The sequence below is a fragment of the Scomber japonicus genome, chromosome 12 (genome assembly GCF_027409825.1).
Source record: "Scomber japonicus isolate fScoJap1 chromosome 12, fScoJap1.pri, whole genome shotgun sequence".
Taxonomy (NCBI): domain Eukaryota; kingdom Metazoa; phylum Chordata; class Actinopteri; order Scombriformes; family Scombridae; genus Scomber; species Scomber japonicus.
The window spans coordinates 20,488,397-20,512,490 of NC_070589.1; the positions used below are offsets into that span (position 1 = coordinate 20,488,397).

At 37.4% G+C, this 24,094-nt stretch overlaps 1 protein-coding gene across 1 annotated transcript in view; it reads left to right on the forward strand.

The window, feature by feature from the left end:
* The first annotated feature begins 442 nt into the window (after window positions 1-442).
* LOC128368944 (corticotropin-releasing factor receptor 2) overlaps window positions 443-24,094 on the forward strand; it is a 28,848-nt gene continuing 5,196 nt past the window's right edge. The window contains exons 1-6 of the mRNA XM_053329874.1: window positions 443-737; window positions 861-980; window positions 20,556-20,641; window positions 21,224-21,330; window positions 22,146-22,263; window positions 22,412-22,565. Of these exons, the coding sequence (XP_053185849.1) occupies window positions 617-737; window positions 861-980; window positions 20,556-20,641; window positions 21,224-21,330; window positions 22,146-22,263; window positions 22,412-22,565 (706 nt within the window). The 5' untranslated portion in view covers window positions 443-616. The remainder of the gene's footprint in view (window positions 738-860; window positions 981-20,555; window positions 20,642-21,223; window positions 21,331-22,145; window positions 22,264-22,411; window positions 22,566-24,094) is intronic.

The window sequence follows — 24,094 nt, forward strand, 5'->3', positions numbered from 1 at the left end:
CATTACATAAGCATTATATAACTTTAACCAGAAAACAAGTCCTCAAGGCATAGCATGACAACTATTTCTGCAAACTTTGAGTTAAAAGGTGAGTTGGAGTTGGAACCAACAATAACACTTATGGCATTTCTCTTTTCCTTTTTTTTTTTTTTTTTTTTTTAGGATATTGCAAATCTGCTTTAAAAAATATATATTTTTCAGTATAGCCTTGCACATTCAGGCTACATCAACAGTCATGAACAGGGATGCATTATATTCCAATCTAAATGATATATCCTACAATTTCTCATGTGAAAGCAGAAGACCTTTTCTTGCATAAATAATCATGACAGGTGGGTAGCAGGTGTGAAACGTCAGACTGACAAAGCCCATGATCTGGTCACTTTAGGCAATCGGCTGTCTTTCGTCGGAGTTGCTGCAGCACGTGGATGGATGCGCGGATCCGCGGCTCTGATTGGCTAGGGAAGCGGTTCCCAGCAGGAGCACTGGGCTCTCTACTTCTCATTACTGTTGCTCCGATTCACAAGCCCCATGATCACCGCTGGGCTCAGTGTGGCCATCTCCTCTGCCCGGACTTGGAATTAATCTAACGTTATTTAAAGCGGCGCTTCGCACCATGGATGCCACCATTTACCAGATCATATTTGGAGAGCTCGGGGACCTAAACTGTAGTTTGATGGATGCTTTTCAAGAGACTTTTTTGGAAAACGCTTCATTATCATTGCTGAGCACTGATGGTAAGGTGGAATGTCTTAATTTGTCTTGTTTCATTAATGAGATTTTTTTATGTTACGTTTTGGGGAAATGGAAATTTTAGCCTAAGCGTCCTCTTTTTTTGCTTTACTTTATTTTTATCCAAGGTTTATATTGCAATGCCACAACCGATGAGATTGGAACCTGCTGGCCCCGGAGCAGTACCGGGAGGATTGTAGAGAGACCGTGTCCTGAGTATATCAATGGGGTGAAGTACAACACAACGAGTAAGATATTTATCTATTATGGCAAAAGTTCCTTGTCATACATTTGTTTGGAAAACCGTTGAGATTTTTTTTCCAGAACTAGTTTATTAACTCAACTCAACTCAACTTTATTTATATAGCGCTTTAAAACAACCACAGCTGAAACAAAGTGCTGTAAATAAATAGATAAAACAACACATTAAACATAAAACAAGACATATATTATTGGAGGCAGAGATGCACTAATTTCAATTAAAGGTTAATACAATAAAATGTAAAAAAAAAAAAAAAAAATTAAATAGGGGCAGACACACAGACAGCAAACTAATCCAGCAACTCAGTGACGTCCAAATACATTTTCATATTTTCATTTTCTTGGTCTGTTGAACCTCCATCTGTTCCGATATGAAGTGATGACAGTGAGTCTCAGTGATAATTACAGACAGTACACCTACCGTCACTGGAACAGCTGCACCACAATGAACATGTGTCTTGTTCACGCAATGTTAAAGGAGGAATCCACTGAAATCACATACTCTTGTGATTACTAGCTACTTGTGATTCCTTGTGTTTTATGAATGTTTAGTTGTTCCATCAGATAACCAGTGAGTAACTTTGAAAACTTGGACATGTGACATTGTGGTGATGTTTGAGGTGCTGCTGATTTTTTACATATAGAAAGAAACACCAGCAGTAAAATCCATATTCATTTTTGGTTTCACACTTAGGCTCAACAGTCATTATGAAAAAAACAAAACAAAATTAAATACATCATACAAACAGCCAAAAGCTTATCGTGTTACATTTGTAACAGCCCTAAAAACAACACATATACTGTAACACACAGCTGTTGTCTGGGTAATAGGCTCAGGTGCAGTGTCATTGCCCACTAACCCCCCACATGATGCACACACACACATCTACCTAGTCACCTCGTACTGCATTGATTTAACCTTTGCCCTGCTGGCGCTCAGTACTAGTTGGACATACCCTATGTGAAAAGCTCATTCGCCATGACAACATGTTCTAACACCTTCTCTTATGTATACTATACCTTCATATGTTTATGCCCTTGTGGATCAATATGACATTTTCAACAGGCCTATGATTAGATATTACGGTGGGATTGCCGTGATTGATTATTTCTGTAGAATGTATCCTCCAATCAGACTCTAAGGGAACTGTTAATGTGCTGGATTTCTAAGGTGATCATATAAATGCATCTCCTGTGACCTCTTGCTTGTTTTAATAGATTTGACAAAAGGGAAAGAATGAGTGCTTTAATAAAAGAAAAAAGTCAACTCTTAGTTAGTAGACCAGGTGACAGATTATTTTTGTTCCCTTGCGTAGAGCCCATGACTAAGGTAATTATAGGAATCAGTCTTCCTGACAGCATATTGTACAGTTCTTATTCTTGTGGCACCAACATTTATTATCAAAAACGGCAGTTGTTTTTTTTTTTTTACCAGGATTTGAGGGTGGATTTAGAGTTACACATCCATATGTTTTGCAAAGTGTGTGAAATAAGGCTTGATGCCATTATAGCACTTTTCTGTCAAGCAATGTTAAAGGTCTCAGACTGAGAACAAGGTAGTCATTTGAAAGACATGAAGGAATATATATTTTGCCATCATATAACAAAGTGTATTTTAATGCTTGATTTACACATCTGCTGCAGTGTCTTGGGAATATCAGCTGCACCTCCAACCCCCCACCAAGTCCAATTGCAGTTGAATTTAATGGATCATAGAATGAGAGCCACTGTGACGAACTTGATCAGTTTGAGTGTCTGTGATCAAATCTCGTATGTGAAAAAAACACCCTCAGGAATCACTCAGGAATGTTAATTGGCTTGTGAGAATTTGCAGCGTTAAGTTCTTTAATGCACTTCACACACTGATCATGTGAAGGAGAATTACAGTCTCTGTAGCTTATGGCATCGATGTATACCGGTCTTTGGGGGAGCTTGACAGGCCTGCAGCATGATATGTCTTAGCATGCACATCTCAAAAGATCAACAATTAGCTTAAATCACTGGCACTGTTCTGCAAAGTATACTGTAGGAAATCTGCATTTATTAATGTAGTATTTGATTAAAGAAGTTTTTTCAATCATGAATGTATAATTTACACAGCAACCAACAGTCACTCCTGCAAGCTGCTCAGTCTTGTTTTGGCCACTGAGCCTTTTTAGGGTTGAATGTCTAAATTAATGTGATAGGAGCTGTTCAAGTGGGTTCAGAGACAGGGTAAAGTGTCAGGCTTTGTTGTCTTATGTAGCCCTGTGTTGTTTCTCTATTATCTTCTACAGTTTTTGTAATTAGTTTTTGCATCCCAGCAGTTTAGTTTACTTTGCACCTGGCAGATACTTAGTTGTTCCCAATTTCCAAGTGTGGAGCCAAACCAACAACGAAATCATCCTACTTACAGGTATTGTGTTTGTAAAGCAGATGCTACTGCACGTGTGGGAATGTGATCAAGTTTACAGTGCTTCACTAGCTTGTTGGGCAAGAGCCTTTTGGCTTTGCACTAAAATTCTTTGAGAAATGTACAGTGTACTACACAGTCAAGAGATTGTAATTGCACAACAGGCTAACAGAGCTCTGTAAACATAGCCACGTTCCAGCACATGGAACTACAGTAATCTCTGGAGAAAGAAAATACGGTAGATGTTATTAGTCTTTGGAGCTGTTTCTAAACAAACTAGTGCTCATACTCTTCGAGGTCAAGGAGCATGTCACCCAGTGCAGCGGTGTGACCCTTGACACACAGAGAAATAAGATACATTAGGCTTAAGACACACACTCAACACTCATAAGTAGGCTGAGTCCATTGTCGGTTTAGCTCTGCACATGGAAATCAGAACATTTTTGTTATTATTAGTATTGAAATATTATTGTCAGCCATATTATTTAATGATGGTGATGGCTCCTTCAAATACTGTATAGTGTAGTGCCACATTGCACCATGGGATCCTGTTGACTGTTGACTGTACTGTATATGTATATGCAGTGTGAAACCCTGTAAGGTCCTAGTAGGTCTCCAACAAACAAGTCACTGATGCTTCCACCTTAATTTCAGTTAAACAATGGAATTGTTTTTAGAAGATAAAGGAGATAGAGCACATGAGGATTAATAGTGTACACAAACAAAATCATTTAATCACAAAATCATTAAATTTCAAGGACAAACTGCATTGGGGTAATGCATTTGTTCAAGTGGAGCAGTGTATAAAGCGGATCCTAATTAAGCACAGTAGAAGAGCCTTTGCAAAACTCCTGATTGCATAATTGATACTAGAGTGACGGGATGCAGTGCACTTTAGATTTACAACACTGTGACATGGGACAATGGTAGTGATTATGTTGAACCTGCTGGATCTCATTAGCATCCATGACTAAATAAAAATTTTAAAACTCAAAATAGGTCAGACTAAGAATAGAGGTAGGCTCAAACATCACCCTAGAAAGTGTTAATTAAGACAGTGCGGTTAAAGTGGTTCTAAAAGTACAATTAGAATATTAATTTGATGTGATACTGCTTTGCACTGTTTGCAAACTAAGGCTAAATGGGTGCATGTTCTTTTTATTTCAGCCTTTGGCATAATACAGGATCTTACATATGGGACTAACAATACAATTCTCTTCTATTTGCTTATTTGATATGTCTCAGAGCTAAACATTTAATGGTCTACATATTAGAAAAGCATGAACTACTGTTTCATTTTGAGGACAAGTCCCAGTACTATGTTCTTGCAGTTGTTTAACGCTCGGGGATATAAATGCTCTATCTTCTGTGGATCTCATAGTTTTTCTGTAGTACTATAAAATGAACGGCTAAGTAAGTTTAATGTCAGAAATATGCTTCAATTCTCTACAAAAATCTGAGTTTTCCCAGATTTAACAGGCCTGCTCAGGTAAGGGGCTATAAATTGTTTTCCATTTCTTCAAGCATATATAAATATTAATGTCTGTTCAGAGTGGCTTAAGAGGTTTATGCATTTTTAAACCTTCCCATGTCCCCTTTGTGTGTGTGCGTGTGTGTGTGTGTGTGTGTGTGTGTGTGTGTGTGTGTGTGTGTGCATTTATTCAGTTCTCTGGTTTACATGAAATGCACATCACCACTGTTGGGACTTAGTTGTTAGATGTGTTTTAAAGTGATTCATTGTCTCTGCTTTGTCACTATGATGTGACGAGCTTTCTGTCAAGCCTCAGGCAAGACAAAATGTTCACAGCGGTATAGATGAATGATATCAACGGCAGAGTGTCATTTTTGCGAATTCAAGCCATATCTCAGTGGCCCGTGTGCTTTCTCTGTTCAGAGGATCCCAGAGACATGTAACTGTAATTATTCAGTGAATCATGTTTTTCTTTCTTTGGTAAACACACCTCATCCCCCTGTTCCTTTGTTCATTGTCACTGAGGACACATCCTGTCACCCCATAATGTGCCTTTCTATTCAAAACAGGTCAAAGTCAGGATTGTGGCTCCTACAATGAAACATTATTGATTTTCTTATCTGGATTAATAAAGTCCACGTCATATCAGCGCTGCAGTGTGTATCAGGTTCAAAGAATGGAAGGGAGCTGGTGCAGCACAGCATGTTGACGCTTTATTTTAAATCAGAGCTGAGTCTGTGCAACATACCTCAATCTTTCCGAGGCACACATGAAACTGAAATAGAGGATTGAATAAATTGAGGCAGGTGCTATCATCAAACATAAAATTGGTAGCTCTCTTAATCAAAATCTTGGGAAGTTCATGGTGATGCATATGTGTGTTTTTGTTGCATGCCTTAATCTGTCAGAATCCACTAGAAAACTGCATGAAAGAAAACCTGGGAATTAGATGCTTTATTGAGAAGTAGATACATTTCTTACTACCACCACCTGCCACTGGTGACATTGTAGCAGTGGATTCTTGGTACAAATTATTTAAAAGTGTTTGAAGATAATGTAGATTCTGTCAAAGAAATGGAGGATATTGGTCTGTAGGTTGACCTACTAACCTCTGATCTGGATCAATGATAAACCGGGCTGTGATAGAGACTTGAAATGATCATCCAGATCAGAGGTTAGTGGGTCAAACTACAGACCCCGAATGTTGATAACATGCCACCACGGGCTCGGAGGGGAATAGCACTAACGTATCATAACAAAATATTGGTGAAATTAACTAGTTTTGCGGCAGATAATGCCGGATATATGCGGCGCTCCACTGGAGCTAATTTCATCCGACCGACTCCAAATGACACCAAAGTTGTCTGGGTGAGTAAATGATCATATTTTATGCTAGAAATAAGGTCCAGGTTGTAAAAAAACGGCAATTATCCTTTAATGTACAGTACTGTCTGCATAATATAATGACTCACTAATGTTTCCTACTATAAAGTTTGATGACAGTCTAAATGAACATAACACTGCTTTGCCTCTTCTTGTCAGTTCCCTTGTGGAGGAGTAATATGAATCCCACATTTCTACCTTAAAAAGCTGTAAAAAAGGCATGCAAAGGCTTGTATGACAGTAAACAGTTGAAATGTATTGGTCAGGGACAATCCAAACCACAGAACATCTTTTTTTAGGCACTCATCCTAACTGATGAAATGACTTCCCATTTGCAGCTTATCATGCTGGGAATCACACAATTCTAGCTGTTACAATTTGTGCTATTTTTCTTTTCTGAATCCAATGATTGCACCAAAGTCTTTTGTAAAGTACCTCTCCCGTGGTGTATGTACCCTCTTGGAACTTTTGATCCAGTTCTCCATGGTGAAACTGGGTAAGAGGTTAGTCAGTCAACAAATTCAGGTCGTAATGTGTAGAAAACATTTCACTTGCCATTGCACATGAAGTTCCCCATGAGATTCAATCAGCACCAGCCCATCCAGGCTGCACTCAGGACTGGCTCAGCATCTATACTACACTACAGAGCAAGAGCTGGACATACATTTTTAAGCCGGATCCATGCAATACTCATCCAAATAGTGGAGAAAGGTCCTATTTTTAGGGATTAGCTTGTGCAAAAAGGTCCCACATTGTTGAAAGGGACATTTCTATTTTTATTTTTATTATTATTATAAAGCAATGCTATATAAAAATGCTATAAAAATACTGTGAAAGTATGAAAACACTCAGTCCATAGAGAAATGCACACAGCCTGTCAGTGTTTGCCTGGGTAGAGCCCCCTTATTTATATTATTTACCTAAAGTATGTGAACTTTTTCATTTTAGCAGAGAGTGAGAGTCTCTAATGCGTTTTGCTGTCCTTTATGGTTGTGTTTGTTTCTCTCCTCTCCTCTGTTCTCTGTGTGTCACCAGTGATGGGGCTGCCTCTCCACACACACACAGAGCAGAGCAGAAGTGAGACAGACAGTGGAGGAACAGCTGCACAGTTGTTGGCTGTCAGAAAGCAAATTTGTCAGGAAGCAATATTGTCATTGCACAGCCTTGCAAAGTATCATCCTCAACAGTGGCCGTCACGATCTACCAGCGAGTTTTATCCAGAGCCCTGGTTTTTCCTTTGCTACGCAAGGCTAAAATCCCTACTGGTTGGAATGGGTGTGCATCAATCAGAAAACAATCAGCCAATTAGAAGAGAGGGGCACTGAGCAGACACAAAACAGCCAAAACATCTTTGATGGTTTCCCTGCAAAAAAAGTTTCACCACATGATGCTGAATAATCAATCCTGTCTCCAAAAAATTACATTCATGTCAGTAATATAGTGGTCTTGATCGGTGGGTATGCTGTTTCTTACATCCCTTACACCCCTACTATCCTTTGTGTTTTCACACATCAAAACACAGAGGACGGAGCAGCTTGTTTGTTAAGAGCACCTGTTGAGGGAATAGTAGTCTTGGTGTTATTGAGCAACACTACGATATTTATCTTTTTCATATTGCTCATTGACGCTCACATGCAGCAGAAACTCCCCTAAGGTTTAAAGTCATATTAAAGATTTCAAGATGATTGGCTGCAGCCTTTCTTAGCAAAATAGATATACAAAGTACACAGGACCAATACAAATCAATTGTTTGATTTTAACAGTAACAGTCAGACTGAAAAGTGTTTTTTCTTCAAGCAGTGACCTGCCATAAATGACTTGCTTAAAGAATCTGACAACATATGCATGCTTTTAATTGTGTAATGTGGGATAACATGTTCTCACTATCCAGACACGCTATCTTACATGTTTGCTGTGCTGTTTTCCCTCAGGGCCAGAGACTTGTAGCACAAACCCTTTTGCTCATTTTCTCTCACCAACTGGTTTCAGTGCAGCTGTGAGGTGTGAGAGTTTTACAGCAAACATCCAGGAAAACATTTGAATTTATAACGTACAATTGGAGTAATTACTAATGTGTCATGAGGGCATGAGAACAGATTAAGAGACACAGCTGTGAGTAAAAGATTATCCAGTAACTCTTCCTAAGGGTCTGTTGGCCTGTCTGCTTCAGTGGTCATCACTCGAGGCACAATGCTTTTAAAGATGGATCCCAGTGTTTCCCGCTAAAAAAATAGGATGGAATGACAGTTTCTCAAACTCCCTTTCACTGCAAGAGCTCACAGTTTGATGCTTATAAGACATGTGCAGTGAAGCTATTTGTATCCAAACCTGTATAATGTTTGTTTAACCATCCAAATGATTTGGATCTGTATTTGGATCAAGTGGACATTGATAGGGTTCAATCAATTAGTCAATCAAGAGAAATTAATCTGTAGCAATTGTTATAATTCATTGCTTTAATCATTTTTAAACAAAAAAAACTTCCAGAATCTCATATATGAATCTTTCATGATTTTCCCAATCTTCTGATATTTAAAAAGTTTTCAAAATTCATGAATTAAATATAAAATAATCAGTGATTGCAGTCAATTGTGCAAAATGCAAAAAACATGTTAATTTCATGTTCATTGATGTTTTACCAAAGAGAATATTTATTTCAAGGATGTCTCTGATGGCTAGAAAAAACCTTGCCATAAGGCAAAAGCTAGAAACACATTAAAACTTATGTCACATACTGTATGTACATCTTGTTCCTTCCCATTAGTTCATTATGAAATTTAATGAACCATCTCATTGCCAATCATAGCACCCCCCTCCCTCCCTTCTCAGGGGGAATTTAGACATAAAATATCCTCAGAAGCAAGATCAAACTCGGATGTAAACTGTGTTCAGGAACATCTGGCTGTCTGCTGTCATCCTATTTCAGGGTGTCTTTGAATTTGGCCCTAAAACAACCCTGGGGGCCAGGGTAATGCCACCCAGAGAAGCTATACCATTTTATAATCTGTTTCTTAGCTGTTTAGAGCAAACTTAAATGTCTGAGTTTAGTAGAAGAAAATTGCAGGTTGTCTATCATCTGGATAGCAATGAAAATTTATGGAGTGTTTCCTAATAATATTACTTTAAAAATGATATATACGTTGAACAGTATTGGTTAAAATGCAAAACTTTGTTGAACTCTGTGTCTAATTTTAGCACGCATGGGGGATAATTGTGTAAAAACTGAAATAGATCTGGCAAATAGGATTTAAACCTGCATAATACAGTTCCTTTAATGCCAATTAAATGTTCGAGTCAAGAGTTGACTTTTTACAAATTACAGCCATTTAAAGGACAGTGGTATATAGTACTGTAAATAAAGGCAGAATGATTAAGTTGCTATTCAGGGGTAGCACTTGGGATGAGGTCTAAATGACGGTGGTTGATGCTTTAGATTAAAACAGTTGTTCAAGTTAGTTTAGAAAGGTGATTGGGGAAAAACAGTCTTAATATATATCAGGTTTTCTGTCTGTTTCTAAGGTCCCTGTGTTTGGGGATAAATCAGTGCATTTTGATGGCAGAAGGAGATGAATTTTGTCTCTATAGTTAGACTTTGTCATTATAGTTATTACTTGTAAGAGCTACAGGAATACATGGATCAATGGGGACTGTCAAAGTGCTGAAAAGGAACCGAGGATTGTTTCTGTTTCTGTTTCTTTTAATGGTGAGTAACAGACTGCTCTGGAATTACAAAGGGCCTTGCTATATGTTTCAAGTTTTCTATCTTGCCACTCTAAGCAAGATTCTTCCAGTTTGGTAGAGTTCCCTGTCCTTTCCTGTCCTTTAAATGACAGACGGTTGAATTTCAGAATGCATTTTAACCCATTGACAAGAAGTAAAAATGACAACAATGCCTATTTATACTCATGTCATTCATGTTGGAGGAAAGGTTGACTGAAAGTTAGAGAGTTTGGTAAGACACACTTAGGCTACAAAATGACTGTTGAGGTCAAATTGATGAGGTTGGTCTTTCCCTCTGCATACTTGTGTGTCTCTGAAATGTACATTCAGCCACTGAAAATGCACATTCATGACATTCATTTGTATGCTAATATATGTTAGATCTACTTGTGGATCATCACTAATAATTGCATGCTTAGCTCATGAGAGCATCGCTTCAGTACTTTACCACTGATGCATGTAATCCCTGGTCTGTAATGAAGCTGTTAACATATTCCATGCTTGGATGATTTTTTTCACCATTTGGCTCCATTTTCAATGATTGTTAAGTGACCCTAATGAGTCCATATCTGGGGATTACAAATTCTGGGTTGTCATTACTCTAGATAATTGAAAAGTAGTTTTCCTTAATTGTCTCTAGTTATATCTGTTGTTTCACATTTGAATACAGAGACAATACTACAAAAAGCTTGCAGCTGTTAAAAAAGAAAGCTGTCTAAATGTGTAACTTTGCAGGTGTCTTAATTTCATAAAATTTGCTATTGAGAACTCTTGTGACTATGAAAGAATGATAACAACATGGCAACAATGTGGCTGTGATTGAGCTTTTGTTACATGTTGTTAGATTGTTTTTCCTTGTAGTTTCACTGGTTCTGCATAATCAGTTTATTCATGACTTGACAATCCCTGACTGAGAGACAGATGTTTAATGCAAGGGTTAAACATTAAAAGCTAATTGTCCCTTTGGTTTCTTCGCCTCTTGCTAAATTATGTGTTTTTTTCTATGTAGCCATGATCAAGGGAGCTGAAAGTGCCACTGGGAGAAATTTAAGTAAGCTGTTTCTCAACTTTACAGCTGCACATTTGCTTCATCCTCGAGGTGAATCCCATTCAAAAACATGTACTTTTATACCCCTGGAGGTTACAGTGTGGTCTGGTAAAGCTTATTTTTTATTTGGAATATAAATGTGTTTTTTGTTTGTTGTTGTTATTTGTTTATTCCTAAATTGGAAAGGAAGGTGTTCCTGCATTCTTTGTGAAACATGGATGTTGGATAAAGACATCAAAGTAGGCCACTGTACTACATGTGACTGGAGTCCTTGATCAGGGCAAGCAGCCAAAGCTTTCAGACAGACCTCATATGCCTTTTGTTGATTGGATCAGTGTAGGTTTACCACATATTGTTTGGTAAGGTGGTCCATGATGGTGCACCATGGTGCAGTCACTTTGAGAAATGTCTCTCCAGTGCAGCATTTTTGCAGCCACATCTCCAACTGCCATCTCAATTGTCAGCTTAAAGAGAAAGAATGTGACACGAAGGCTTACAGTCACTGCGAGAAAACAATAAAGCAGCAGTGGGATTTCTATTCTGGGTGGTCCCTGGGCCCTGTGCACAATTCTACCTTCAATCTTGTTGGCTTTCTTATAAATGATAATGAGTGTTATTGGTATCAAACTAAAATCTACACCCACATTAGTTATGTTCCCAAGATGTATTTTCAACTACATCTTTATAGGTGACTAATTTTGTCAGCGGAAAAAAGTCAACGTTTCTGCACAAACCAGAAATGTGTTTGACACAGAAAAAGCTTGAACTCCTTTCTTTAGAGCTATTCCTCCCCCTTTGTCTGTTCCCTTTTTAGACATGAGATCGTGTAAAAGATTTCACAGAAGAAACAGATGACAAAAAAGCAATTCTGTACAGTTTTTCCATGTCTATTTGATTTCTGAACTTAAATATTGTAATTTATTTCATATGCAACAGTGCAACAGCTTTAATTTCCTGGAGCAATTCAATGGACTTCACAAGATGCATAAATAATCCTTGGCTAAACCCCCCCCCCCAGAAAACAAAAACCATAAAAAAAACAAAAAAAGAAAACAATGTATGCAATGAGACAGGACAGGATACAAGTTAATAGGCTTTTTCCAATAAGCATATTAAAGCAATGACATAGTAATTACTGATTAAACTCAGCACTTAGTGCTTATATCTTAAGATCAGAGTAATATCCCTAGTGTCAGAAAGCTCAAGTCTGATGGGATGAGCTTAAATATTTTGTGATAGACGTATGTCATGTGATAGATTATAATTGAATTGAATATTGTGATAGAATAAACCATCCTGAGACTTATATCAGATAATCCAGTCATTTTTTGGGAACATGGGCTAATAATTCCAGGGAGAGCAAGGGACTTTGTTTTTCTCTGAAAGGGATCAGCACCTCTGACAAAATGTATAACAAAGTGAATGTGACAAGGACGCAACAGTATTATTTTTTCACAAGTGGTTTAGCTGCCATGTTGCATTTGATCAAACTTGGGTCAATCAAGGGCCTTGGAGCAGATGCATTTTAATGCAGTGATGATGGCAGGTTAGTGTTGACAGATTAGAGTCACTGGTGATATGTTATGATCTAAACAACAGGTCATCTGGGTTATAAATAATGCTTTTTGGAAACTTGAGGCTTGTGATAGTTTCTCTCAAGATACAGAACAGCTTGTGTTTTACATGAAATATTACATAGAGGGAAAGTCTTCTCCCTTCTTTCTTATGCAACTTAATTCCACATTTAATTCCTGCTTTCTTATGCAACTTAATTCCACATAAGTCTGTCTTCTAGGTTCATTCAGGGTAGTCCTTTTCCTGTCAGATGATAAATACAGGAAACATGTGAGGGAAAGAAAAAAAGTTTTTACATGCCCTTTGAAAAGGACACTTTTCTGTCTAAGACAAAAAGGGCAGGGACAGTCGCTGACTTGAAGATGAGATGCAGGCCCAAAAATGATAAGAACCATCCAGACAAATATCAAAGATGTGGTACCCCATAAAAAACTGTAGCCCTTGTCCAGCAGCCCTTGCTCTCTGTCAGTGACAGAGATAGTTTAACTCATTTATCTAGGATATTGAACAAGTGTCTTACTTACATCTAATGCAGTGCCTGTTCAAAAAGTGCCTGTTTTGAAAAGGACAATTTCTCAATACCTAGAAAGAATAGTGTCAGTCCCCCAAACGGCTCTCATGCCGACTATTGGTTGACAGTAGAATTTACCAATGTTTCATAAATGCCTCACATACTTTCTATTAATAGACACTACAATTTACCAATGCACCATAAATGCCTCATATGCAAACTATTGGGAGATTACAATTTTGAATGACCACAATGTGGGATACAATGGCAGAGTGTCGCTGTCCATATTCCAGCTTGTTAACTTCATGGGCAGAAGATGAGTCAAATCAACATTGTTTATTGGAGGTATTTTCATGTATTTCTTGAGAACCGCTTATCCAAACAACACTAAACACTACACTTCCTTGGCTCCCCAGCAATACACCCACCTGTGAAATTGATCAGATGAACAATTCTTGAGATATTCAAAGGACAGACAGACAGACAGACAGACAGACAGACAGACAGACAGAGATTTCTTGTTTTTTTAGTTAGAGGAAACTATTACTTAGATACAACTGGCTCAGGTGTATGCTTCACATGAGCAGTTTTGATCTTTCAGTGTTGAGATATAGCCTTTCATCTTCACTACAATGTGATACACATGCAAATACAAGGCTCCAGTTTTGCTATTTCATAAAACAACCGGAATAGGGTAATTTGCTATTTGGTGCTTTGAGGAGGCATAGCAGTCATGTCATGTACCAACATCCACACAAATCTGAAGAGACGGATGGCAAACAACAGCACAGAGCAACCAAACCCAGAGACATACATGGTCCTCATTTTTTTGAAGACGTCTGGTCCTCAGTTTTGTAATGTTATCATCAATATGCAACAAAGCACTAAAAGCCCCTTACTGCCATCTTTGGGATAGTCCAAATGGAGAAGTGCCTTTCGTCATCTAAGGAGTATAATTGCATTTGCCTCATTGGCCTCAGCAACTTATTTAGTGTAATTTGAAGGCAAAAAGGCCACCTTAATTTACTCTAGTGGATCTTGTGATGCCAATGCTGATATTAGAAAAAAATTGTATGTATTGAGGGCTTTTCATTTCTTTTAAATGAGTAAGTTGTTGCTGTACATACATATACTGGTCAAGTGCAATACAGTGTTTTAGGATATTTAGGATATGTCTGGAAACAACTGTCTCTTATGATGCCTAACTATTTATTTATTTTTTCTCTTTCTGTGATTTATGTGCCATTGGATGAGAGGATGTGGGGGTGGGAGGGTGAGTTGATAATAACAGACAGTATATGTGTCTACATGTATCTATATTTTGTATAATGGAAAATACCAATAAAATGAACTTTGAAAAAAGAAAGGCTGGCTTACACAGCCTTTAAGTGAAAAATGTTGTACTGTAATGTTCAGCATTGTTGCAGGTCCCCCGGTTCATAGCACAGCAACAATCAGCTGAAAGAAACAAGTCAAGCTTAGCTGCAATGAAGACTGTTTAGTGTTTCATCCAGATTAGATCTACTACTTTATTACAATTACATTCATCACAAGTAATAACTGAGCATATTTTATTTTCTACCTCCAATTGTAGTCACCCATGAACAACCAATCCAGCCCAAATGTATGTAATTCAAAGATCCTTTCCTTGTTATTTTTTCAACAAAAAAGCTTCCAATATTCTCACTCCTTGAGCAATCATATTGTTTGCATATTTGTGCATCCAAGAAAGCAATGAAAGTTGGCAAGGTGGCGGAGGAGGTGGGCAGTCTTGGCAGTGAGAACACCACATTTCTTTCATCTTCTGATAAATCTTCACACCAATGGAGAGTGGTTAGTGTTGGGTAGCTCACATCACTGTTAACACATTCATATGGCAACCTTATCTGCAATCTTCAACAGAGAGATACTGACTCATTTAGTTATTTTATGTTAACTATGTGAATGTAATGCGCTATAAAGAAAAGTCAGAGTTAAATGACTTCCCATGCGTAATGCACAGATGGTTAGTCAGAAATGTTTTTTTCCTGCACCAGTGCCTTGAATTAGTCTTGCGTCAGTGGAATAGCTCTCAGGGACAAACCTCACAACCTGCTCCCCTTCCTTTATTTCTGCATCCTCACTGCTTGTTTCACAAGCACAGTGTGATATTTGCCTGAAGAGACTGAGAACTTTATATGGAAAGCACCTTGTGCTGCTAGAGTATTAATAGCTCGGACAAGTTAAAGGTGCAGCAATATTGATCAATCTTAGCTTTAATGCTTTTGTTTACTGAACTTAAATGGGCAAATAACATCAACTCTGGCTGTGGTGTTGATATTACAGATTTACCAATTAAATTTTAGTAGTTGATGGCATGCATGTCAACCGGTGTCCTGTTGAGAGTTTTATACTGACTCAGCTCAAATTTGTTAAAGTCACAATGAGCCAAAATGATTGCCATTCTGCCCAAATGACCCGTTGTGTGGTTTGACATAACACTCAAATTGGGATGGAGAAGTGACATACCGTTGCTTAATTAAAGGTAAATGCACATGTGATGTAAAAGCGGCAGTTACTGTAAGGAAAGTACCTGTCTGACAGGAACAACGTGTTGTTCAGCAAATGTTTTAATTAATTAAAAAATCCAAAATGCATGTACTTTTATGTGTCTTAATTGAAAAACACAGCACTTGCACTGCATTCCCTGGTGCATTTTGTAATTTGTAAATGTTGTTATAGTTCCCTTTGAAAATTAGCCATGCATATAGACAGCATGATGCCACACTGAAATATTTAAAGTGCAGCAGCAATTACAGTGTTTAAACAGAGAAAGGATTCCAGTAATCACACCTTGACGAGATAGTGCTTCTTTCCATGCTCCAAGAGTAAGAAGTAAAACTGTCCCTACTGACAAACTCAAAAGACAACAGCAGAACATTTGAGGTGAGTGAAGGTTAGCTTGAAAGTGCCTGCAAAGATAACAAAAATTAAAATTGGAAATGCAATAACCTAAACCAAATGTTTGATGTTAGTCAGTGAAATGTTTTGTCTTCTTTAATCATTTCGATTCCACTTGACTGAAAGTGTGATCAGATAGAAAGCTAAGTGAATTTTTAACCTTGAATTATTCACACTGTCTGCTGGTTCATTTTTGAAGACCATGAATGTACTTTGTTGGCAAGAGTGTGCCTGTTTGGGATTTTATAATATCAACTGATATTGTATAATATCAGGTGTCAAAATGTCCACTTCTTGATTTTAAAACTACTGTAAGAAAACAAAGGAAGTGCCATGCTACAGTATGGAGACTTTTCACAACCTGGCAACCCATGAAGTTGTTCTCATGAATGGCTTCTGACTGGTTATTAAGCATTAGTAATTGATGTATTCACTTGATGTATTTGACTTGATGAAGCTATTAGTTATATCACATTTTCAAAACAACTGCGCTCTAGGTACTTGTCAGGTGCACTCCACAAGGGAAATATTCAAAAGTCAAAGAAGCTTTCACACACTTCACATTTTCTCTTTTTATTGCATCTCTCTTTATTAAATTACATAGCTTAGCACAAAGACAGATGTTTCAGCATAGATACCTTCTTCAGTGTAGACAAACCATATTAATTAAATAATTGTGCAGGTGTTACTGATGAAACTGATTAGTGCTGATGCATTTCAATTAGTCACTCAAAACAAAGACCAAACCAAACCAGTAAAACAACATGCTACCAGTAAAAAAAGAACAGAAATTAAACCACTATAGCAAAGTGTTGAACAGCAAACATACAAATATATCATATTTCATATTATATCTTATATTAGTTACAGCTTATACATGCCATATGCCTTAGTACCCCAGCCAGCCTGGACCCTCATCCGGTTGGATACAGAACCCACAGATCCACAAAGGATGCCATCTCCACTGTCCTCCACTGAAAATGACAACTAAACGTAAACAAAAAGTAAGGACATTTATGTTTGGTAGAGTATTTCTCTGTTGTAACAATGCTTCTTGGCAATAAATCTTATATTGTTTGGAAAGCCTGTTTATTTTCCTTTTAAATGGTGCCACATTTGTAAGAAACATACATTTGTGGGATGAGCAGCAGAGCTGAGTATGTGGATTGCGCCAATGAAAAAATTGGCATATCTTCTCTGCCAATGCCACACAGCTAATTTTGCTGTTGCTATTGACTCTTGTTTTGAGCTTCTGGTACCCCCAGGCACTGCCAATCAGGTACCAATCAGGCACCAATCAGGCACCGATCAGGCAACTGTGAGCAGGTCAGTTGCTCCAAAAATCAGCCTGCCATGTTTGACTGATCTGGATAGGGCCCATGTGATAGGGCAACTTCAAGCTGGTGTTCCGCAAAACCCAGGTGCAGCATTATTTCCATACTGTTTGTGCTATGTTTACTTCAGAATGTTGTTTGCTGATTTCAACTCAGCGTGATTGGAAAACTTAGCACTCTGGGCTTGAGTACCACACTACAACTGGTATTGGACTTCCTCACAAAAAAACCCCAGAGAGTTCAGATTAGTGGTCACACCTTCTAGTGTTCACCAGCTGAGCTCCCCAGGGTTGTGTAGTCAGCTCCCTCTTATCCACGCTGTACATCCATGACTGCAACCCCTGACATGGAGAGAACTTTGTTGTTGGAAAATCAACAATCTTGCAGCATGGTGCACAGAGAGCAACCTATTGCTCAGTATCAACACAATCAAAGAGCTGATATTTGATTTTAGAAAAAAAGGAGGGAAAAACACACACCCCTGTATATATCAGTTGAACTGAGGTGGAGCATGTGAGAACAGTTTTACATTCCTGGAAATCAGCATCACAGAGTGTGTGACTGTATTTCGCAAGGAAACCTAAGACTGCAAAATTTCCATCACAAGTTCTTGCTAACTTTTACAGAGGAGCAATAGAAAGCATCCTGACAGAAAACATGGGATATGCACAGCCCAAGACAGAAAAGCTCTGCAGCGGGTGATTAAACCACTCACAACATCATTGGTACTCATCTACCAAGCATCAGTGATATTGGTGAGGTGAGATGAATGCACAGGGCCCAAAAGATGACAATACCCGACCCGGCCACAGCCTGTTCAGCCTGCTGCTGTCTGGAAAGAGATACAGACATATCTGCTGTCATACCACCAGACTACAGAGCAGCTTCTTTCCTCAGGCTGTGAGACTCCTCAATTCATCCTACACACTCCAATATAAAATTGTTATTTTCATGACTTATTATTTATTAAATCCATTTATATATTTTCACTTTATTTAGCATAAAGTGACTTCAAACAACATTTCATGATACAACCTTGTGTTGTAAAATTATAACAATAAATGAATCCTTAATTTATAGTCTCTATTAGAAAAGTGGCACCAACGTTTACATGTATACTACTGTATACGGTACAAGGAAAAACATGTGAATCATCCCTTTAATAATGTGCATTATTGCGTCAAAGAAGAATTTTTTGAAGTTGAGGTTTAGTTTTTATATTAAATTGTGTTATATAAAATAATATTGTATGTACTAAAGTACAACAACATAGGCAACACAACTTTAAAAATACAACCATATAGAGTTGAATCAACATCACTCTGCCTAATATATTGGAATGCATTACAATGTATAACATTCTTGTCAGCATACACCAGAGTCAATTACATAATGACTGCAAACGTATGTAATGTGCTTTGATTATGCAGTAAAAAAGTAATATTCTGAATGCTAAAAGTTGACACTGATAGTATAAGCAGAATCTGCAGTCCTAAATGTCCAGTTTGAGTTAGTTCATGTTCAAACCATGCGTAAGACATTAGCTTTCCTATCACGGTTGCCTAGACTGCACAAGAAGTCTGTAAATGCCACATGGCAACTGATCAATGAACATGTTGAGGCAGTTTTTTTCTCGCAAAGACAAACAAACAAGGACAGTATGTTTTAAATCTACTGCCATTGACTTTTTTATTGAGTCTCATGGGATATTTGTTCCACTCATTCAATTGCTTTAGCCATTTAACTGACTTTGATTCACTGCTGTGCTTTCATGCTCATATTTCATGCTCAATACTCAAACGACTGAGACCTGGGATTTCCCTTCATGAACATGGCACAAAGCATCGTCTGGTCAAAATGCTATAAAAGTCAAATGAAAGCATATCAGTCTATTTTCATGAATCTTTTTCTGCTTTACCTTCTACTCTGTTTCAAGCTGCCGCAAGCAGTTTTCTGCTCTCTGCTCTCCAAATACAAATGTCACATTATATAAGATTAATTCGAAGGCAAAGGATAAGTCTCTACTGCTGCTGCTGCTGCTGCTGCTGCTGCTGCTTCAAGAGATGCTGTAGGCATTTCTGAGGTGGATGGTTACCCCCACTTTGTACCATATTGTTTTGTTGTTTATAAGAATCTGTGAGTCAGGATGAGTTAATGTGAGCATTACAATCTGCACTTGTGTGAGATTTATCTAAACTGCTAATTCCTGAGGCGGAATAATTCTATTATGCAACTTTTTGAATATTGAGATAAACATATTTTCTCATTTATCTGTTTTAGGGTGGCCTCAGGATTAATTAACTCACAGGAAATAGAGTCAGTTAAGCACATGATTAAGAAATAATGTTTAATAGTTTAATTATTTAGATGTAAACTGATGATAAGGTGAGCTGAAGTACTTGTTTGATACTGAATGCACTGGGGACCTCGACCTGTGAAAATATCATCTAGTTAATAATAAAAGAAATATGTACTGAAACTATTATTGTGGTGCCTTTTGAAAACATTGTATATCAGACACGCTGTTGCTTCGGACAGCATCAAAATAATAATTGATCAGAGTTTTCATGCACAGTAGAACAAAATAAAAAAAATAAATGATGTGTATCTTGGCACCAGAGTGGTTAGAATTAACACTTGAAGTGGTTTGTCATAATAGAATAGTAGAAAATAACCTTTTCACATTTACAGCTACTCTGTTTCCACCCCAACTCTAAATTTTTCAGTGTTCTAGAGATAAAGGTCCTGCTGAATGCGGGGTGAAGAGACTGCAAAATGAAAAATTCACTTCAAAGTTGATTATGGAAAGGGGGTTTTTAACAGATATGCAAATAAACTGACTGAGTAAGAGGCTTTGCATTTCCCCACCATGAATAAGAATTGGTGTTGCTGAATTGGTATTCTGTGTAGGAGTCAGACAGATAGTAGTACTACACTTTGAACTGAGCTCTAAGGAAATGACAAAGATGTCTCAGCTAACCTACTTGGCAAACACTTCACTATAACCTTGACACAGCAAATAAACGGCTTGCACCAGCACCATTGCAACTCAGTGCAGTGTCCGACATTGAATACAGACGTCAGATTTGAATGGATGTACAAATCTTGAAAACTATTCCTCAGTAGAAATCAACATGTATTTCTAAATGATTGTCAGTGGTGGCAATAATGCAACTCTTTTCTTGCAGGGAGTGCTTACAGGGAATGCATGGATAATGGGACGTGGGCGTTGAGGAGCAATTATTCCAATTGTGAACCCATTTTGGAGGAGAAGGTTAGTCTGGTGACGCAGTCCTGCTATGTTCATCATTCTTTATGCAATCTGTTAACAATCTTAGATAAATGCTAATCACAGTTTCTCATCATTACACTAATGGCACAGAGGGAAAGCCAATCAGATATGGCAAACTAAATGTGTTTTCTGATTGCATAGTACTTATTGAACTGCATGTACTTTTGGTACATAGAGCACATAAACGCTTTTAAACATTTGTTTCTAGATGGCTTAACAAATATGGATATACATTCATGTGTGTGTCTCTATAAGCAAAGCCTAAGGGCAAACTGTAAGACTGATGTATTGTGTGTAATGAGTTTTGGCCTGATTACCTCGCATCATGTCTCGTGATTGTGTGTATTTTTGGGTCTTGCTCTATTTTCTCAGACAATTTTAAACCAACACATCTGAAGTGTGTCAATGACATTTGCTTTCTCTCACTTTAGTTATATCTCAAAAGTAACAAAAAAAGCATCAATAGATAATTCACTGTTGATATTGATGTATACCTGACCCGCTCTCTTTCGTCTATTATTTTACAGTAACATTTAAGAAGTAATTCATGTGTTGTCTTTCCAGAGAAAATATCCAATGCATTATAAAGTAGCGCTGATCATCAACTACCTAGGCCACTGTATCTCTGTGGGAGCTCTAGTCGTGGCCTTCATTCTCTTCTTATGCTTAAGGCAAGTACAGAAATAGTGCCCATTTAAATGTGTCCTGTATGCATGCAACCTCAATGAAGACAGTCATGAAAATTCATGTGATATCATCGGTCTGCTTTTCATTAACTCGCTTATGTCAAATGATTAGATTCCTGCAGCTCAGCACTCACATAGGCTACAAATACTTATAATGTGTGTTTCATAATTTCATTCTTCTAAGTAGTCGTACCTCTTTTCATCCCCTGATTCCCCTGTCTGACAGGCACCTTTATCTACAATGACAGAACAGAACAGATACTAAACAGGCTCAGCTGTGTTGTACAATAGGGTTTGATCGATGTGGGCTTGAAGACAAAGATTGATTTATTTAGATTAAAGAGCAAAATAGTCAATATTTGTTGCTGAGATTAAGTATCTGTATATTTCACATGTTGACAGGATGGGATATTTTCTAGAGCAGCGTCTTAATCTAAATGACTGATGCTGTTGAATTGCTCAAAATTCATGCCCACACCAGTTTTCATAATCTGTGATGACATAGTAATAAAGCACTTTTTTCTCAGGGGAAGTCACAGTCAAAACAAAGCTGGGGTCAGCTGTTTTAATGAATGGTGACCCACCTCATCTATGCTTTCTAGTTTTACAATATGAATTCTTGCATCTTATTTTAATAAACAAGTTGAGAAAGAAATGTATTACATAAATGAAAACACTTTCATAGACAACACAGGTCTAGCATTTTTAATTTCTGATCTTGAATCTCCCTTTGAATATGCTTTACTGTAATAATAAAATCATCATTTAAAACATTTATTTTCCATGGGCTTGTTGTGCAGGAGCATACGATGTCTTCGAAACATCATCCACTGGAATTTGATCACCACCTTCATACTGAGGAATGTTATGTGGTTTTTGCTTCAGTTGATTGACCACAATATCCACGAGAGCAATGAGGTAACAGAATTGATTTGTCACAGTGTATGCAGCACACATGTAGCATGTAATTCTGTTCATTTCTTTGTTAACTCAATTATAAGCTGTTTTATACATAGGAAAGCATTTTTTGTTTCTGCCTTGTGACTTTTAATCTTTTTCTTTTCAGCCTTGGTGTCGATTAATTACAACAATATACAACTACTTTGTGGTTACAAACTTTTTCTGGATGTTTGTTGAAGGATGTTACCTTCACACGGCCATTGTAATGACTTATTCAACCGATAAGCTCAGAAAGTGGGTCTTCCTTTTCATCGGTTGGTGTAAGTATGTTCATGTTGGCAACACGTTAGCGACGCTGCTCAGTTTTCATAGTTTGAGACATTCACAAACCTATCAAAGGTAAAATGAGAACAGCAAATTGCATCATGTATTTAAATATGAAAATATTGGAACCAGGCTAATTTAGACTGCAGTTTAACCATATATTTTGTGACTTACAATGCATTGATTATAGAGAGCTGATGAAACAATTTCACCTCAAGGTACATTTAATAACTGCTCTAGACCCCTCCTGCTTTTGATCATAACACATGAACTTGATCAACAGATGGTGTTTCATCTTTTGCATTTGACTGATAACTGTGTTGTCATGTTGGCATGATCATTTTTGACTTTGGAAACACTAGTTGAAAAAACTATCTCCTTAAATATTATACTAAATTGTTAGTGTGTTAATGTTCTGAATTAATTAAGTTAAGTTTATAATGTTAATTTGACATACAGTAAATTATGTTTATACACAGTATAGCTGTAAAAGTGTTGATATTTGGCCACAATGATGCATTTCAGAATTAGTTTTATTGTAAATGTACTTTGATTCAGAATTTTGCTTAACTTTTGCAAACAAAATTCTTGAGGCATTTGGATCATAATTGAATATGATAAATTTAACAATCGCTTGAACAGAGATACTTGAGGTGAAGTGGATGGAGACCCTTCAGTGCTTCAGACTTAAGCCAGTGATCTGATTTCATAATAGAACAGAGCTGCAGTGATGTGTGGAAAATGTCATTTCTTTGTGCTTGACTTCCAGCGATACAATGAGTCTGGAACATGTAGCAGATGCCCTGTCATGACCATATGAATTATCTATGCTCACCTTGACTTCAACTATTAGGAGAAGCATATTTTGAGTTGGACAGTCCCAATACCAGTGTCAGAGTATTTCATCCCGAGGCAGAAAAATGCGCATGGAAACACGCTTGTATGCTTCCCTCAGATAGTCTGACATTTCCGTCTTTCTTTTATGTAATGGACAATGTGTGTTCTTGCAGGAAGAAATAGAAACAGATACTTTACTGCATCTAGGTCATTGTAAAGTGACTCAATAGAGCTAAACAGCAAATAAGCAGATGACATATTATTGGTAATGACATGATTGGGAAGCCAATATTGGCTTTAAAATAGAAATAACCAAAGGGAGATATCACACATATCAGTCTAATTTTGATAAACTAATGTGATTCAAATGTTAAGCAACTGACATTTTGTCTCATGATGATGCGATTATCTGCACAACTTCCTCCATGAAGAATGTCATTAACACTTCAAATTCACGAAAATACTCCTGCCGTGTACATGACACTTGATTTTTGTTTTAAACCAATCTGTGTGGTGACATACCCTGTAGGATATATTTTCAGTAAACACAACTTGCAAAATATAAGACTTACACATATTAGAGCAGCATAAGGAAAAGGTACAGTAGGAGGAAAGAGGAGAAAGGAAAAAGAGCCATTTAAAATTAAACAACGGAAACAGAATAAGAAATACATTATATACACTACAT